This window comes from Stegostoma tigrinum, chromosome 40 (assembly GCF_030684315.1).
Source record: "Stegostoma tigrinum isolate sSteTig4 chromosome 40, sSteTig4.hap1, whole genome shotgun sequence".
Taxonomy (NCBI): Eukaryota; Metazoa; Chordata; class Chondrichthyes; order Orectolobiformes; family Stegostomatidae; genus Stegostoma; species Stegostoma tigrinum.
This window is the reverse complement of record NC_081393.1, coordinates 4618885-4638397: the sequence shown is the minus strand read 5'-3', so window position 1 is coordinate 4638397 and position 19513 is coordinate 4618885. Positions and strand designations below refer to the sequence as shown.

Here is a 19513-nt window from a genome sequence, read left to right as displayed (position 1 = left end):
CTAAGTGTGAAGAAGAGATGGTGAGGATCTCTACATTTTCTCTTATTCAACTTGACTATTGCCACTCATGCATGGTGTGAATGTGACTTGCCATTTTTCAGTCCAATTGTGGATATTGTTTGGGTCTTGCTGCATGTGGACTGCTTCAGTATCTGTGAACGACGCTTATCCTTGTACAGTCATCAGCAAACATCCCCGGTTCTGATTTAATGATGGAAGAAGGGTGACCGAGGTAGCAGCCATGGGTTGGACCTTGGTCACTCCCCTGAGGAACTCCTGCAGAGGCTGGAAAGGGCTGATCAAGCTGATCTGAGTCAGGAAAACAGGCCCCGATACCGGAAGATGTTCAGTTTTGGGTGAACTGCTGGCTGGGAATTTGATACACTAATCCCAGGGAGGGCTCACTCAGAAACTTCTCAGACTCTTTGTGATGCCTCCTCTCAGGACACTGAGAGAACCCACATCCCCAGAGCCAAAAGAGATTGGCTCAGAGTCAGCTGGTTACGTCTTGCTGATTGGGGGGCAAGATCAAGTTGGTTGCGACTATTTAAATCCCGTGCATGGGCCGCACGCCATCCAAAGATTTGACAAACGCAGCTGAGACCACCACCATCGCGTGCCCAACACCATACGTCGTTTTGGTTTGGAAGGGTTAGGACAATCAGGCGGACGCGGCGAAGGGCGTGCCTGATCCAAGGTGACGGACATCGCTGGCATCCAATCGGCGCCCAGCCCCTCCAACAGCTTCGCCAACAGGAAGGCCGGGTGCGCCGTAGGGGTTGGGGAGGGGCGGGAGAATTTGCCGCCGACCGTTGGTGTTTGGGTGGCGCGTGCGCTTGTTTTTTGCTTTCGAAAAGCGTCGAGCGCGCGGGGGCCTTTTACACGCGAAGCTGCAAAGCTGTGCGTATCGCCCAGCCGGTGAACTCCGTTGGTTTTGTTGAACGGTACTGGACAAATGATGAGGTAAACTGCCCTTGTTTTCTCTGGGTGGTGGTCTGGCACTCAAAACACAATTTTTACGTGTGTTTCGAGCTTGTTGTGGACGTGCCCATGCTGTAATTCGCACATTTTTGTTCGCAGGGGAGTTTGTGCGGTGAAACAGGTGGAATTGCTTCGCGACAAGTTTTCTTTCTTTCTGCACTGGCAGCTTGTGCTAAAAATACAATGTTTGCTTCGTGCCAACTCTTGGTCTCTCTCTCTCTCTCTGTCACTGTCTTGATGGAATGACATAAGCTGCCGTCGGCCGTCTGATACATTTTTTGTCTTTATTTTCATACTTTGCCCCGAAATTTACGCACCGCTCAGCAAATGGGGTTCTGTGTTTGTTGACAACGGAACTGTCAACATGAGGAAGAGTTCGTTCCGGGTCGGATATTCCTGTCTGCATGTTGTCCCAAGGCGGATCCCGCAGAAAGACACAGAGAAGCATTGTTGGCAAACCTCTCCTGATAACAGAACATTCAGAGAACTCAAAATGGTCAGGAGGAAGAATGGACCAACGTTTGGAGACACAGCGTTTCCCAACCTGCAGATGACCTAGTGTTTGGCTGTTCGTGTGAAACAGTGCAGCCTGTTTCTGCACAACAAGACCTTACATGCAGTACCCTGATTAGGAACGGAGAATCTGTTCTTTTTTCGTTGTGTCGGTCAAGGGATATGTTTGTTCGAGGACAGCCCAGTTCTTTCAGTTAGTGCAGTGGGATTTTTTTTCCCTCCACCTCGGGTATTCTGAGTTTAAAGTCTCATCCAGAAGAAAACAACTGAACCACCTGAAGCTCTGAAAATCTATCTCCCAGCTTTAACCACCACCACCAACCTAAATATTTGCATATTTCTTGTTGCTCCCCGAAGACACCGCTTGAAATTGAAATGCAGGCAAAATACTGCAAATGCTTGAAATCTGAAATAAAAATTCAAAGTACTGGGAAACTCAGCAGCTCTAGCAGCATCTGTGGCCAGAGAAAGAGAGTTGACTCTTGAATCCAGCCTGCCTCCTTTCAGTGATAATGGGAACTGCAGATGCTGGAGAATCCAAGATAATAAAATGTGAGGCTGGATGAACACAGCAGATCCAGCAGCATCTCAGGAGCACAAAAGCTGACGTTTCGGGCCTATTATCTTTCCTCCTTTTCAGAATAGTTTTACTCCTACAAAACTGATCCTTTCCAAAGATTTCCTGAGAATGGTTCGGCATTAAGTTTTGTTTGGTAAAGCTCTGAGTGACAATATTGCCACAGAAATGCAAAGATTTGTTATTTGTTACTGCTTGTTTTGTTTGAACAAAAATGCCTCAGCTTTGGCCATTATGTTGCCATTTGTTGATTGTCAAAACACTGCTGACATTTCCGTGACATGGATACCTCAGAAGGTGATGATGATATTTACATACAAAGCACTCCATCTAACTGTGATAACAAAGTGTGGAGCTGGATGAGCACAGCAGGCCAGGCAGCATCTCGGGAGCACAAAAGCTGACGTTTCGTGCCTAGACCCTCTCTGATGAAGGGTCTAGGCCTGAAACGTCAGCTTTTGTGGTCCTGAGATGCTGCTTGGCCTGCTGTGTTCATCCAGCTCCGCACTTTGATATCTTGGATTCTCCAGCATCTGCAGTTCCCATTATCACCACATCTAACTCTCATAGTTTCACTTGGGTCCATGAATTTCTTCGCATACACACAGTTCAGATCTGATGCCAGCTTTTTTCTGTGAGGAAACTAATCCAGATATCAGAAAACCTTGTGGTTTTCACTTTCATATTGTTTGTAATACCTTCGTGAGGTTTTCTGAATGATCTCTCTTTTAAAGTAGTGTTTCAAAGAAATGGCTTTTAGTTGGTCTGAAAATTGGCATTCTCCAGCTGCAAAGTTTGGCACTTGAAAATCAGGAAGACAGTAACACTTCTTGAATTTTGTTGATCAATATACTGAACCCACCAGTTCTATAAGTGATAATGGGAACTGCAGATGCTGGAGAATCCAAGATAATAAAATGTGAGGCTGGATGAACACAGCAGGCCCAGCAGCATCTCAGGAGCACAAAAGCTGATGTTTTGGGCCTGGACCCTTCATCAGAGAAGGGGATGGGGTGAGGGTTCTGGAATAAATAGGGAGAGAGGGGGAGGCGGACCGAAGACGGAGAGAAAAGAAGATAGGTGGAGAGGAGAGTATAGGTGGGGAGGTAGGGAGGGGATAGGTCAGTCCAGGGAAGACAGACAGGTCAAGGAGGTGGGATGAGGTTAGTAGGTAGGAGATGGAGGTGTGGCTTGGGGTGGGAGGAAGGGATGGGTGAGAGGAAGAACAGGTTAGGGAGGCAGAGACAGGTTGGACTGGTTTTGGGATGCAGTAGGTGGAGGGGAAGAGCTGGGCTGGTTGTGTGGTGCAGTGGCGGGAGGGGATGAACTGGGCTGGTTTTGGGATGCGGTGGGGGAAGGGGAGATTTTGAAGCTGGTGAAGTCCACATTGATACCATTGGGCTGCAGGGTTCCCGTGCGGAATATGAGTTGCTGTTCCTGCAACCTTCGGGTGGCATCGTTGTGGCACTGCAGGAGGCCCATGATGGACATGTCATCTAGAGAATGGGAGGGGGAGTGGAAATGGTTTGCAACTGGGAGGTGTAGTTGTTTATTGCGAACCGAGCTGAGGTGTTCTGCAAAGCGGTCCCCAAGCCTCCACTTGGTTTCCCCAATGTAGAGGAAGCCACACTGGGTACAATGGATGCAGTATACCACATTGGCAGATGTGCAGGTGAACTTCTGCTTAATATGGAACGTCATCTTGGGGCCTGGGATAGGGGTGAGGGAGGAGGTGTGGGGGCAAATGTAGCATTTCCTGCGGTTGCAGGGGAAGGTGCCGGGTGTGGTGGGGTTGGAGGGGAGTGTGGAGCGAACAAGGGAGTCACGGAGAGAGTGGTCTCTCCGGAAAGCAGACAAGGGTGGGGATGGAAAAATGTCTTGGGTGGTGGGGTCGGATTGTAGATGGCGGAAGTGTCGGAGGATGATGCGTTGTATCCGGAGGTTGGTGGGGTGGTGTGTGAGAACGAGGGGGATCCTCTTTGGGCGGTTGTGGCGGGGGCGGGGTGTGAGGGATGTGTTGCGGGTTCTATACTTTGAATTAGAATTGGATTTTATAGTCATTTATACTCAAGTGTTGGAATACATGAGTACAGTGAAAAATGTACCAAGTTGCCATTCTCCATTACCATCTTGGTTACAAAACCAGAATTTAAAGAAGGTAGGAGGGACGTCCAGAGCTTAAAGCCTAAGTCTTATCTCCATAAAGGTTTTTGGAACCGCTGATGTTGGCACTCAGGCCTCGCCATAGCCTAGAGTCTTGGTCAGCCTGTGTGCCGCTCATTGATCAATCACTGGCGCTGTATTCTTGATGCCACTGCCCTCCTGCAGTCATTGTAGGAGCTTTGCTGCCACTTGAAGTCAGTTTCTCTGAGTGGTAAACCATAATGCTAAGGGATTATTCAAAAATTAAATTAATACTGTAGCTGACAAAGCCCAAGGATGCCCAGCTAGCAATTTGTTTGCACTTCCCACCCTTTTGCTCAATCAGCAGGACCCAGAAGCATTTCAAAAACAGAATATTTGCATCCATTTACACTTTGGCACTTGACCCCAAACCATCACTTCTGTTTTAAATTCTTTCCTCTTCATTCCTCTCTCTTCTAATTATCACGTGTACTTTCATTTCTCCTGTCTTGGGGATGCTGTCTCCATACATTCCTTCCCCAACCATACAGTATGCCTACACCTTCCTAGTCTTATGTTGCCACATCAAATATGACTCCATTTGAGATAAGCTGACACCTCCCTGCTGTACTTGTTATGTTTTGAAGGCCTAGATGTTTCCAAAAGAACAGGAGCCCTAATTACCACATTTTCCTCTCTCTCTTTATTTCTTTTACCCAAAACAGCTCATGGAGACTATTCTTGACAATATTCTCCCTGTGAAACTTGTCCCTGACAGTAGTGACCTTGTGATTCTGGCCAGTGGGTGAGTCATTTTTGTTGCCTCCCCAACCCTTTTCATGGTAATCATTCACTCATAAATTAAATCCTTGCTGTCTGTGCATTTATTCTGGGTGATTTGATTGATGTTATGGCCTTGGTGGAAATATGGCTGAGAAGTGATGACACTTTTCTTATATATGAAGCTATTCTGCCACATGCTTTGCACAGACAGTTGGCATGTTCGAGTCATGGAGTCATATGGCATGGAAACAGAACGTTCAGTCCAACTAGTCCATGCTGACCATGTTCCCAAACTAAACTAGTCCTGCCTGTGTCTGGGTCACATCACTTCTTAGTCTGCCTCCTCCACCGCTGCCACTTTTGTCCCAGTCATAAAGTTATATGACATAGAAATATGACATAGAGATATGACATAGATCCTTCGGTTCTACTCATCCATGTTGACCAGATATCCTAAGTTGATGTGGACCCATTTGCCAACATTTGGCCCGTATCTTTCCAAACCCTTCCTGTTTGAATATCTTTTAAATGTTGTAATTGGACCCACTCCCACCACATCCTTTGGCAGTTCATTCCGTACAGACACCATGCTCTGCTTGAAAAAGTTGCCCATTGGATCCATTTTAAATGTCTGCCCTCTCACTTTAAATCTATGCCGCCTAGTCTTGGACTCCACCAGCCATGCCCTACATGGTTTTAGAAATCTTGAGAAGGTCACTCCCCAGGCCCCAACGCTTATGGGAAACATGCCGCAACCTATTCTGCCTCTCCCTATGGCTCAAACCCTCCAACCCTGCCACCATCCTCATAAACCTTTTCTGCACCCTTTCAAATTTACAAACGTTTTTCCTGTAGCAGGGAGATGAGAATTGAACACAGTATTCTGTAAGTGGTCTAAGGGAGTAAGGCAAAAGACGGAAAATTATAGGCCGATTAGCCCAACATTGGTCGTGGGTAAGATTTTGGAGTCCATTGTAAAGGAGGAGATTTCTGAATATTCGGTAGTCTATGGTAAAGTAGGGCAAAGTCACCGTGGTTTCATCAAGGGGAGCTCATGCCTGACACATCTGCTAGAAATCTTTGAGGAAGTACCGAACAGAGTTGACCAAGGAGACCCAATGGATACTATCTATCTGGACTTCAAGAAGGCCATTCAGAAGGTTTCTGAATGTACAGGACCTTCAGCAGCAGTTCCCAATAGTCATGTGCAATCTTACCTTTGGACAAATGACGTGATTTGATAAAATCTGTCAACACTTAAAACTTACGGCGTTTTCCTTCACAGCTTGGCAGTGGGTAATTGAAAGGGAGGAAAACACCTCATTTGATTGAGATTGCTCTCCTTTTTTAAACTCATTCTCTGCATTTTAATGAAGCTGGAGAACGTGTTACCTGAATTTGATTGTTCTCATTTGATCGTGACATATGTGTACATGCAGCAGGAGTTACAAATAAGAAAAAGACGCGAGCATTTAGCGGCATCTTTCATGACCACACACCTTCCCAAAATGCAGTCAGTCAAGTACTTTTGGAATGACATAGATTTGATGGATAGTGTTTAATAAAGGAACTGTAGTTGCGGTTTTTCCTGTCCCAGACTTGGAGCTGAAGATTGTGATGGCCTGACCAACTGACACCTGTAACAGCTGTCTTCAGCAAAGGTGAATACTTCAGCTTTGCTGTTTGGAGTGCACAGTATTTAACATTAGTTTGGGCATCAAAATTTTGACATCACGAGTTGCACCAGTACTGTACATGACTTGGATTAGCCATTCAGCAGGCATTTCTTTAGTTTGATAAGAGGAACATGAAAAAGAACTTGAGGGGCCACTGATGCATTGTGTGCAGAGGTAGGCATCATACATGAATACTGAACTGGGTTTGTAAGGAGACACTGTTATCATACACAAAGTCAAATTACTGAAGATGCAAGTACTGCAGGCCTGAAATATATGAAGAGTGTGTTTGAAATGCCAGTAGGTCAAACAGCATCTGTGGAGAGACGCAGCATAATCATTCCATGTTGGTGGCTTTTTGTATGAAAAAGTAAGTTCAGATTTAGTGGTGTGGGGGATAAAACACCCAAAGATAGACTTTGATCGAGTGAAGCTAGGGAAAGATTAAATGAAAAAAGATTTGCAATAGTGGCAAAAGAGGATGGTAATAGAATAAGTCAAGAAATGAAAAGTGGAAAGAAATGGGTATAAGTGATAACAGGAGACACAGCATGTTCTGTCTGAAATATTGAGATCACTGGTGTTGTATTTAATCTTGAGTCTAAATAAAAAGTGAATGAACTGCAGAAGCTGGAAATCAGAAACAAAACCAGAAATAGCTGGAAAAGCTGAGCAGGTCTGGCAGCATCTGTGGAGAGAAATCAAAGTGAATATTTTGGCTGTATTGATCCTCAGAACTATTCAATTTTGAAGAAGGATCGCTGGATTCAAAATATTAACTCTGGTTTCTCTCCACAGATGCTGCCAGACCTGCTGATTTTTACAGCAATTCCTGTTTTGTTGGGGGTGTGGTGTTTGCTCAATCAGGTTCTAAAATGATGGAACAGATGATACAAGTTGAAACTGACAAATCTTTGCCAACCTGTTTGCCCCCAGTTACATTGGTTCACAGCTTTGTCCAGCAAACATCAAACAAGATGGTGGATTGGTAAAGTTGTTACAATTTGAAATAGTCACCAATTTATTAATCGGAGCACTGCAAAGTGATACTTGACCAGGTTAACCAATAACCTGTCTGAAATAAGAAAGGCACTTTTGTAAAAATAATGCAGGGCAAGCAAAGTCAACAATATTTTTCTTACTGAAATATAGTGTGCCGTGGAAGAAAGGTATTAACATGATTTGAATATGAAATTTCCTGTCAAATTCAGGGCTGCAATATCAGATTGTAATCATCTGGACTTCTTGTTTCTGTGTTAAAGAATATTTCATAACATTTGACAGGCATTTGAAGAATAAGTATAATTTTTGTTTTTCAGCATGATGTGGCCTGTGACTCTTCTATGGGTTGGACTGGACATTCTTTTGTGTCAGGAAGTTGCTTCTTTAATGAATGACGAAGAAACTATGTGTATTATTGAAAAAATTAGTGATGATAGCATTTGCAGGTAAGTAGGAGCAAAAGCATGACTGAGTAACTCCAGACTTAGCATGTGATTAGCTGCTGAAATGAAGACATTTGTAAATCACAGTTGGGAACGAGCAATTGATTGAAAATAGTACTTGCACTGCTTATATTCATGTTACACTGATGACATTCTGATTGAAAGAGATTTCTTAGCAGAGGTAGAGATTTGGCTGAAATGCAAGTTGTGTTTAATAATTGTAGTGCATGCTGTTCACAGTTAACCCAATGTCTACCTTTTGTCATTTCTTTTACTTGGATTTTTATTCATTCATTCATTCATTCATTCATTCATTCATTCATTCATTCATTCATTCACAGGGTGAGGGCTTTGCTAGCTGGGCAGCATTTACTACCCATTCCTAATCGCCCAGAGGACAGTTCAGAGTCAACCATCTTGCTGTGAGCCTAGAGTCACATGTAGGCCAGACCAGGTAAGGATGGCAGTTTTCTTCCCTAAAGGACATTAGTGAACCAGATGAGATTTTCTGACAATCAATTCATGGTCATCATTAGATTGTTTATTCCAGATATTTTATTGAATTTAAATTCCATCATCTGCAATGGTGGGATTAGAACCCAGGCCCCCAGACCATTATCTGGGCGTCTAAATTAACAGTCCAGCAATAACACCACTGGGCCATTGCTCCCCCTTTACTTTGATGTTAATTTGTTCATGTATCTTCTGGAGTGATTTCTCTTTCTTCCTGTCATCATTTGACACTTTAATTTAAATGTTCATGAAAGAGGAGAAGCAATGTCTGTCAGGAATAAATCGAGTGAGGAACCCGTTTCAAAAATTATTGTCACAATGGCTAGGCAATGGCCTACTGGTATTATGACTAACTACTGATGTTCTGGGGACCTAGGTTCGAATCCTGCCATGGCAAGGTGGTGGAATTTGAATTGAATAATAATCTGGAATTAAGAGTCTAATGATGATCACGAAACCTTTGCCAACTGTTGCGTTCACTAATGTCCTAAAGGGAGGGAAATCTGCCACCCTGACCTGGTCTGGATGACATGTGACTCGAAACTTACAGCAATATGATTGACTCTTGACTGGCCTCTGGGCAATAAATGCTGGTCCAGCCAATGATGCCTACATCCCATGAATGAAATGCTTGATGTAAGATGAATAATGAATGTTGCAAGTTGTAATGACATGCACATGATAATTCCAAAAAAAAGGTAGAGTTAATGGCAAATATAAATATCATGCACTTGTTAAAACTAAGGAAGTTTTCGTTCTGGTAAGATTTTTTGCTCCCCTTTTGATTTAGTGAAAGCCAAGGAAGTTGACTTTGTGGCATTCACTGAGGTCTGATTTAATTTTCTGCAGACCATTATTAAGTTTACAGAAATATCTTAGCAATTCTTAGGCCAACTTATTTTAATTCCTGTTTGCCATCATACACAGACTGAAATATTGGCACAGTCAGCACCCAGGAATATGAGAACATTTAGCAGAAGCTGACAGGGTCATTCTTCACTCCAGGAACGAGAGGCATAGCTTCACTGTATAATTTAAGTGTAGGTATCATGTGAAGCAGTTAACTGAAGCACAAACCAGAATGGTGAGAAAGGCAACAAAGTGATAATTAAATATAGGGACAGGAGTAGGCCATTCAGCCCCTTGAGCCATTTCACCATTTGGAGAGATCATGGCTGAGCTGCAACCTGACCCCGATTACCTGCCTTTGGCCCATGTCCTTTAATACCTTTGCTAACAAAAAGTTACTTCACTCAGATTTAAAATTAACAACTGATCCAGCGTTGACTACCCTTTGTGAAAGAGAGTTCTTTCTAAACCCCTCCCAGCCTTTGAGTGTAGAAGTGCTTCTTAGCATTTCTCCTGAACAATGTGGCCCTAATTCTCAGACTCTGGGCAGAGCGTTGGCTCAGTAGATAACACAGCTACCTCGTAGCACCAGGGACTTGGGTTCGATTCCACCCTCGGACGACTGCCTGTGTAATCGAAGATCGATCGATCGAACATTACAGCACAGTACAGGCCCTTCGGCCTTCGATGTTGTGCCGACCTGTTATAGCAATCTGAAGCCCATCTAACCTACACTAATCCATGTACACCCATGAGTAAGATCACAACTTTTTATTGCCAGTTCAGTCAATTTTCATCCCATCATAGAATCATAGATAGAGTCATAGAGTTATATAGCACAGAAACAGACCCTTGTCCAACTTGTCTGTGCCTACCAAATTTCCTAAATGAAACCAGTCCTATTTGCCTGCTTTTGGCCCATATGCCTTTAATTCTTTCCTATTTAAGTACCTGCACAAACGTCTTTTAAATGTTGTAACTGAACCACCTGCTGTGTGAAAAAGTTGCCCTTGGGTCTCTTAAATATTTTTCCTCTCACCTTAGAAATATGCCCCTTTTTGAATTCCTCCACTGTCGGGAAAGACTTTTTGCAATTCAGCTTATCTATGCCCCTCATGATTTTATAAACGTCTATAGGTCACTCTTCAACCTCCTAGGCTCCAGTGGAATAAGTCCCAACCTATCTAGACTTTCCTAATAACTCACACCCTCCAGTCTTGGCAACATCCTGGTAAATCTTTGCTGAACCCTCTCCCATTAATAATATTCTTCCTTTAGCAGAGTGACCAGAACTGTATTCAGTACTACAAAACAAACGTTATCAATCTGGTTTGAATATAAATCCTGATCTGAGGTGGCAACACTCCACTTGCATCATCCAACTTCTTCAAGGTAAATCATACAGATTAAGCATCTTTTTTTCAACCAGATTAGATCCTTATTATAGATACTGTTTCTCTTCATATTTCACTATGCACTCGTCATGAACAATATTCATCAGAGCAACTGGAGTAAAAAACTGAATCTAATATCATTGTCATTGCCATTGTCTGCTAGATGATTTTAAAACAGTGATTGGTCAACAAACCAGTAGAGGGATGCTAATGCGACCACTGAATTAAAAAACCAGAGCAAAGCCTGTTCCGTGGGTTACTGTTCTGCTAGTGGCCACCCCATTTTGTTTCCAATCTGTTTAATTCAAATTGTGATGACTGTTTCATATTGATGCTGTTTCATCAAAACTGGAAAAAGGGAGAAAGAGAAGAACAAACTAAAGGAAGACTTGGTCTTAAGTAGAAAGCAAGAAACGTTAAATGACAAATATGATAGGGCAATGCAAAAAAGGATGAAAATGACACAAGGAGAAACTTAGATGGGTTTATAAAAAGTCCAAATGGTAATAGCAAAAGTGCTGCTGTTCAAACAAAATGATGATTGTAAATTGTTGAACTCAGGTGTTCAGTTCAGAAGGCTAAAAAGAACGTAAACAAAAATTGAAATCATTCTCCTTGAACTTCTGTCGAGTTTAATTAAAATAGGAGCCCATGAACAGAGAGAGATCAGAGTGCCGGTGGCATAGAAAATGTGAATGAGAATCTTAATTTTGACTCAGCAAAAAATTAATAACTGACCATGTGACAATTTTGTTCTACATTTGCTTATTTAAGACAAAATCCCTCTTTACTTTCCTTCTTCCATCCATCCATCTGTAAAATCTCACCTGCAACCACACCTGATGACATTGTAGCAATACATGGCGTCTTCGTCTTAGAATTGATGTGGGCTAAAACTTTGAAAAGCAACCCATCTTCAGCCATAGCATAGATTACACGGGGCATGGGGAAAATGGAACCAAGTAGACTGAATGAAGAGCAAAGACACGCAGAACGTCGCAAGTCAGAGTCACAGCCAGTATGCAATGAATTAATGAAAAATTAACATTCACTTTAGGGGCCTACATAAACTCTCAAATTCTCCTTTATCAGCATGGAGTGGTTCATGTAATCCACTAAGCTCTTGTCTCCACAAATGAAATCATAATTATTTATTAATTAATGCAGAAATGTTTTAAAAAATCAAAATATGGCATGTTGAATTCCATAAAGATCCTTGGTTTTATTTTTTCATTCACAGGATGTGGGCATCACAGGTTAGGCCAGCATTATACCCGATCCTAGGTTCCCAGAGAGTCTGGAGTCACATGTGTGCCAAACCAGGCAAGGATGGCAGTTTCTTTTCCTGAACGACATTAGTGAACCAACTGGGATTTTTCTCCAACAATCAACAATGGATTTGTGGTCACCATTAGATTCTTAATACCGGATTGTTTTTTGTTTATTTAATTAAAGTTAATTCAATTAACTTGATTTGAACCCGGGTTTCCAAAACAGTACTGGGTCTCTGCATTAACAGGCCAGTGCTAATACCACTAGGCCATCACCTGCCTCGTGGGTAGCATGCTCCTTAGTCCATTACGCAGACATTCTAAGCAATGGATTCCAATTTCTTTGCTAGCCTATATCAGGTTAAGTGATCTCAACTGTGATCCTAAAATAACTTCAATATTCTAGTCTACGATATGGGACAGGCAAGAGCAGGATGCATATCAATAGATATCAGGGCACAACATAATTGGGTTAGGATGTGATGACATTTTCACAGGATAAGTTAATGTGCAATACTTGTGTTTAGACTTGCATGTAAATAATAATTGCACAGGCAGGATGCTGGTGGTTTCCAGTCTGTTTGGGCTCATATTCTGTAAAGGTGTGTGGTTTCATGGGATGATAGCAAAAACTAAGGAATTAAAACAATATTACTGACTGGGTTTTCATCCAATGTGAACCTCAGGAGAAACATTTACAGCTATTTATACCATTTCTTCAGCTATTCCACCAAAATTCTGGTTGGAAATCAGGAGACAGTGCCTAACAGTATCATACACCTCAGTTTATGATGGTAATCTGTGGACAGGTTGGAGGATCTGAAATGCAGTAATGTTGAGAGTACATTAATCTGGGAATAAATGTTTTTCCTAGGACATTTTTTAATTTCAATGAATAAGAGATTAAAGAGGCAAAAATGGCATGTTTATCAGAATGGGACTTCACTAATGCTGTCTATATGGATTTTAGGGAAACTCCATCCATGGTAATGCAATTCAGAACTGTGACTTTTCTATGACTTCATTTAACATGAAATTTCTGAGTTGATTCTGTTTACTTCAATAAACACTTGAGAATGTTTGATAAACTTTAGGTGGCCAAACATGATTCATGTTTGTGTTGCTCAAACTGACAAAAGTTATGTAGAGTCCTACAGTGTAATCACATAATTACTATTCACTTGATTTGATTTGATTTAGCTGTAGACGTAGAGAAATGTAGTGCAGGGCATGCTAAAAAAAATTTGGAAACTGTTTGTATGTTAATGATTTCACAATAAACATTTTATATTGAAGGTTTCCAACAATGTCACAAAAATGCAATTTGTATCAAATAAAATTAACTGAGTGGTAGATTTTACCTTTCACAGACAGATTGTAAACTCATCCTTGTTGGAAAGCAACCAATTACATCTAATATTTCATTATCTTTGCCACTGAAGTCAATGGATTAGAAGACCGGCCAAGGTGTACAATGGAATGTCAAACCACAACCCTTATTTTATGAGCTGTCAGCAAAAGTTTAAAGTGTGCCAGAGTGTTTTTAACACCGCTATTAAATAGCCACACCCCACACCAATAATTGAAAATTTAAGACTCTATGAAAACCACTGTCTTAACATCGTCTTCCAGAAATGCCCACATTAAAGAAGTTATACTCCTTCCTCCAGAAAGACATCAATGGATCTCTCTCCCACTGCAACCTTCTGGTAATCTATTTTGCTCTGAAACTCTTTGACCACATATTCAAGCAACCAGGTACTACACAAGTTGTCCATCTTCTCTTCCACCTATCCACTTCTCCCACCTCACTGAACAATCCCTATCACCGCCTACTGGCACTCACCTATCACCATCCCACCTACCTTCCCCAGACCCACCCCTCCTCTATTTATTTCTGAGTTTCCTTCCCCCTCTCCCATTTCTGAAGAAGGGTCCCAACCCAAAGGTCAAATTTCCTGTTCCTCTGATGTTGTCTGGCCTTCTCTGTCCCTCCAGCTCCACACTGTGTTATATCTGACTCCAGCATCAGCAGTTCTTACTATCTCTGTCTTAATATGATGAATGCCCACTACAAGTTCCGCTGCATATTTACAGTTCCCAAACCTCTTAACAGGGTGCAAAGGAGACACTCTAACATATCTGACCGCAACAATGTGGTGGGGAAGCCAGTGTCACACAGAAAGTGTCACTGATCCTGTTAACTTGCTTCATGTTGTGGTCAAACAGTGACCTACCAATGATCCTCACACCCCTGACTTCAAGGTGCACCATGAGAGTGCATTTCAGCATGGAGAAAATTCTCCACCAAGGTTGGATCATGTCATTTCAGCAACTGACTGTAAAACCCCAGCTCTCTGTTTTAATACTGAGAAGTGAAAGGTGAATAGCAGTGGCAGCCTTCCTTTTCACAAGACAAGTACTTATGTTTGCATGTTCTCTCTGTGTCTGTGTGGCTTACTGCCGGGTGCTCCGGTTTCCTCCAGCAGTCGAAAGTTGTGCAAGTTAGGTGGATTGGCTTAATTGTCCGTAGTGTTCAAGTATGTGTAGATTAGATACATTATCTTTGGGAAATACAGGGAAAGGGTTAGGGGATAGATCTCGGTGGGATGGTCTTCAGAAGGTCTTTGTGGATGTATTGGGCTGAATGGCCTGTTTCCCCACTGGGGATGCTGTGGTGATACTCTGTGCCCCCTTGTTCTAAAATCCCTGTGCAGTGGCAATAATAGGCAAGATAAAGCTCTAAAGATTGTGTTATTTTACACAGCATTAGAATGGAAATAGAGTCTCTTAGCAGAGTGAATAGGACAGCTTCTTTGAGATGCAGTGAACTGTGCTTGAATGGACTGAACCTGAACGTTTCAGTGAATAAGACGTGCACACGCAGACAGTGGTTCAGAGACATAACCATAAATTTCTGCACCTGCAAAACCATTGTACTTTCTTTGTCATACTGCAAAACTAGGGATTTGTTTATTTTGAAACAGATTACTGTTTCTACGTCTTGTTGATGACATATTGTTATGGACTAGTTATTATTTCTAAATATTGTGGATAATTTGTGCTTTTGATTTTCAGCTAGTGTGTGAGAAGAGTAAATTATCACGTTGAAAAGATCTGTTAAGGTTTTGGATGTAACATTGTGCTTCTGGTGGGACTGGTACTTTTAGTGTACTGTAATATTGTAATTGTTGAGAAATGTCTGTTTTATAATTGTGTGTATGATGGTATAATTTCATATAAATGCTGAGCACTAACTATCACTGAACCTGGAGTATATTACTTTTAGGCAGATGATACAAAAGAAAGAATGAAATTTGGTGACTTTATGACTCAAAAAGACCCAGAGGCCTAATCAGATACACTTCTCATCTTTTCACTTCATGAACCTTCAAATCTCATGTCATTTTATTATTTTCTGTAATACTTTTATATTTCTCATTTGGAAACAGCTGTCAAGTTGCCTTTTTGCTGCATCTTAAATTGTTACTGTCTCCCTGGTGAATAAAGAAAACTGTCAATATTGATCGTGGCATAACTTTCCATAATTTTAATATCTGTGTTAGGTTTTTCTTCACTAACCCAAACAATTGTGAAACCTTCTTCAATTCTTTAATTGCTCGTCAGCAACTCCCCACTCAACACAAACCTCCTTGTTAAGATTTGAGTGAAACTTTCTTCAAGGTTCTTGGATTCTTCACTGACCTTTGTTTTCCACGAGCAAAATCTTTTCCAATGAGTTTATGTGTCTTTGAGCACATGTCCTGGAAGTTCATGCCATCTACGTCAACAGCATTTTCTTTATCGACGATCTGTTACTTCTTAAAAAAAACTCCAATTCAGTCAAAATGTGATTTTTCATGAAGTTCTTACGTTTTGTCATGAATTTTCATGCATGTTTTCTTTGGCCCATATTTTCCCAAGGAAATGTTCATTTTATGTTGAATGATTGTTTCCAGAAGTTTCCCAACACTCCCAATTTTAAGTGCTGTTAACAGCAGCCTTTCAGGAGTAGATATGTTTCCATTTGAAGGTCTCTGATGAGAAATTTCAATGAAGTTGTGCTCCTCGGTGTCACCTTGTCTTGTTGATTATGGAACAGTGCTGGATGATGACGCCACATTAAATGCTGAGCAAATTAACTTATATTTAAGTGACTTAACAATATCAGCAAGGATAACTCCTGCGTTCTTGTAGTATAAACCTGAAAGTGGACACTGGGCCTTCCTTGATAACAAAGTGTAGAGCTAGATGAACACAGCAGGCCAAGCAGCAACTTAGGAGCACAAAAGCTGACGTTTCGGGCCTAGACCCTTCATTAGAAAAGGAGGATGGGGAGAGGATTCTGAAATAAATAGGGAGAGAGGGGAGGCAGACCAAAGATGGATAGAGGAGAAGATAGGTGAAAAGGAGAGTATGGTTGGGGAGGTAGGGAGGGGATAGGTCAACCTGGGGAGGATGGATAGGTCAAGGAGGCGGGATGAGGTTAGTAGGTATGAAATGGAGGTGCGGCTTGAGGTTGGAGGAGGGGATAGGTGAGAGGAAGAACAGGTTCGGGAGGTGGGGACAAGCTGGGCTGGTTTTGGGATGCGGGGGGGTGGTGGGGTGACGTGAGGGGAGATTTTGAAGCTTGTGAAATCCACATTGATACCATTGGGCTGCAGGGTTCCCAAGTGGAATATGAGTTGCTGTTCCTGCAACCTACGGGTGGCATCATTATGGCCCTGCAGGAGGCCCAGGATGGCCATGTCGTCTAAGGAATGGGAGGGGGAGTTGAAATGGTTCGCAACTGGGAGCTGTAGTTGTTTATTGCGAACCGAGCGTAGGTGTTCTGCAAAGCGCCCCCCAAGCCTCCGCCTGGTTTCCCCAATGTAGAGAAGGCCACAGCGGGTACTGCGGATACAGTATACCACATTGGCAGATGTGCCTTCCTTATCCATTTCATTAGAAGATGTTGTACTGTCCACTTTAACACAAACTATTTTGTGATTCAGTTTGCATCTCAAAGACAGAGATCTTGTAGTAGCTTACTTGTACCACAGGGTGGTACAGATGTGCTTTGAATTTCTTCATTCTCAGTTGCACCTCTGGCATCTGCTTAGTTTAGGAGACTTTTGTTTGCAGTATAACGTTTTCAAAGCTCAGAATTCCATGTACTAATGATTGATTGCTTCTGTATTTGTACTCTGGATAAAACCTGAACCTTGACTTTAGATCTGACTTTCTGATTAATTCAAAACCATACCTTTGTGTTTTCTTGGAGTAGCTTTCAAGAATCAATCATGTTTAGGTCATTGAAAAAGAATTGACTGAATATAGATATGGCTACTAAGAGCAACAAAGATTTTGCCATTGGTCTCTCCCACCATAGCATCATTATTTTCTGTCCTGTAATTAGAGTGTGTACTTGTTCTCAGGTGTCAGATACAGCCTTAATGTGATTTCCCTGCTCTGTTGTGGCATCTTGTGTAAAAACTAAAAACATGTTATGATTCGAGCATGTTGTGTGTAACATAATATGTATATGTATTTCTTTGAGACAGCAATACAATTCATAAAACAGAATGAGATGAATGACGGGTCGTTTGATATTTGATATTATTGTCAGAGGGTGAAAAGCAAGTCGGTGCATGAGAAGAGCTCCCCAGTCTTCTGCAAGCAATGTTGTGGATCTTTAACCTTCACTTAAATAAATTGATTTAATCTAAGATGACATTTCCAGAAGTTTAACAGTTTTGACCAGAAATCATTGCAAAACAACAGTGTGTTGCACATATATTGTGCCTTTAGTGTGTTAAAATGACCAAAGACACTTCAAAGGAATATTATAAGGCATGATTTGACAGTGTGACATGTGGGTACATGTGACTAATTGACCAAAATCTTCAACCAAAGAAATAGATTTTTCAGAAATTTTTTTTTGAAGGAAGAAGGAGAGTAAGACCTGGCGGGATGTTGGGAGGGAATTCGAGAAGTTTGGACTTTGGCAGCTGTAAGTATTTAAGGTAACACTGAATAGGCCAGAATTAGAAGAACTCATAGGCCTCTGAGAATTGTGGGACTGGCGTAACCTGTACAAAATGGGACAGCTGAGCTGTAAGTGATTTGAAAACAAGGCTGAGAATTTTCAAATCAAAATGTTGCCAAAACAAGGTCTGTTAAGTCAGAAAAAACAGGGGTGATTTGGACTGTGCGAGCTAGGACGGAGGCAACAAAGAGGTTTGAATATTGGAAATCTTTTGAAGGTATTACACAGGAATGTTCTCATAGGCAATGTACTTAGATCTTGATGTGAGCTTTGACCCTACTGCAGTCGAGGGCAATATTTTGTCATGCTTTTGATAATGTAAGGAGGAACATTGGAATCCTTGGCTAGGAGTTTTGCATCTTCATTTGCTGAATGCCAAATTCAGTTTATTGTTTCCAGTGTTCCGTGTTTAGTTTTGTTGATCATCCTGTTTGGAAATGTGACGATAAACCTCTGGGGCATGTGCATCATGAACCTAGCCATTCTGGCCCAGAGGTAGGAACCAATTTCCACTGTTAGTTAGTTATAATGAACAAAGTTATCAGATACAAAAACGGAAATTGTTGGAACAGCTCAGCAGGTTTGACAGAATCTATGAAGAGAAATCAAAGTTAATGTTATGGGTCCAGTGACCCTTCCTCAGATGTTGGAAAATCTCTGTGACAGGATGGTTGATTAAAGTAAAAGTTTGGACTTCATCATCAGAGTTAAAAATTTTAGAGATTTTTACAATTCTACACCTTCCATTCTGTCCGCAATTAGACTTAGGAAAATATTTTCTTTATTTTTAGAGGGGAGCTCCTTGTGATTTATCCAGATTTGGGAAATGCAGCTTGTGCTGTCATCCCAAGATGCCGTCAGTTTCGAAGACTGATGAGTGAAGAATGGGGAGAACCACGTGTAAAATTTGTTCAAGCTAAGAAGGTATGAAATAAGCATGACTTCTAGTGCTGTTTTTAAATTTTGTCCAAGATTTCAGCTGAAGTGATTAAGAACAGAGTTGTTTTGAAGTGTTATTCTGTCAGTGACTTATCTGTATGCATAGTAACATTTTTTGAGGTGAGAAGAGAAAAGTGGACAATGAGCTGCAAGAATTGTAGGGTAACAGTAAAGTTAGCTCTACTTGGAATAAGTAACATTTTAGAATAGGGAGTTACTTCACTTCTAAGTAAAAGTAAATTCTAATTTACAGGTAACTCTGTCTTTATAGCACAGAGTGATGCAGTTGTATTCAGCGTGTACCAAATTGTTCTGTCTTTGTCTGTCTATAATGATATATGTGCCACAAGCACTGTAATTCATTACTTCCATTTTGGATTAAACTTAATTCATACGTTATGAAATAAATTAAAATTTGCA

At 41.6% G+C, this 19513-nt stretch overlaps 1 protein-coding gene across 6 annotated transcripts in view; it reads left to right on the top strand.

Moving 5' to 3' along the window:
• Nucleotides 1–796: 796 nt before the first annotated feature.
• Nucleotides 797–19513, top strand: part of LOC125448069 (phosphatidylethanolamine-binding protein 4) — a 383111-nt gene continuing 364394 nt past the window's right edge. For 4 of the 6 annotated variants that reach the window (XR_007246641.1, XM_048523052.1, XM_048523049.1 and 1 more), the window contains exons 1-3: nt 797–963; nt 7974–8102; nt 18946–19078. Coding sequence is in view for 5 of the 6 variants with exons in the window: in XM_048523052.1 (XP_048379009.1) it covers nt 956–963; nt 7974–8102; nt 18946–19078 (270 nt within the window). In the remaining variant the exon portion in view is untranslated. Of the gene's footprint in view, nt 964–2328; nt 2369–7973; nt 8103–18945; nt 19079–19513 lie in introns of those variants that run through there. The other 2 variants (XM_059641098.1, XM_048523051.1) reach the window with 2 other exon arrangements.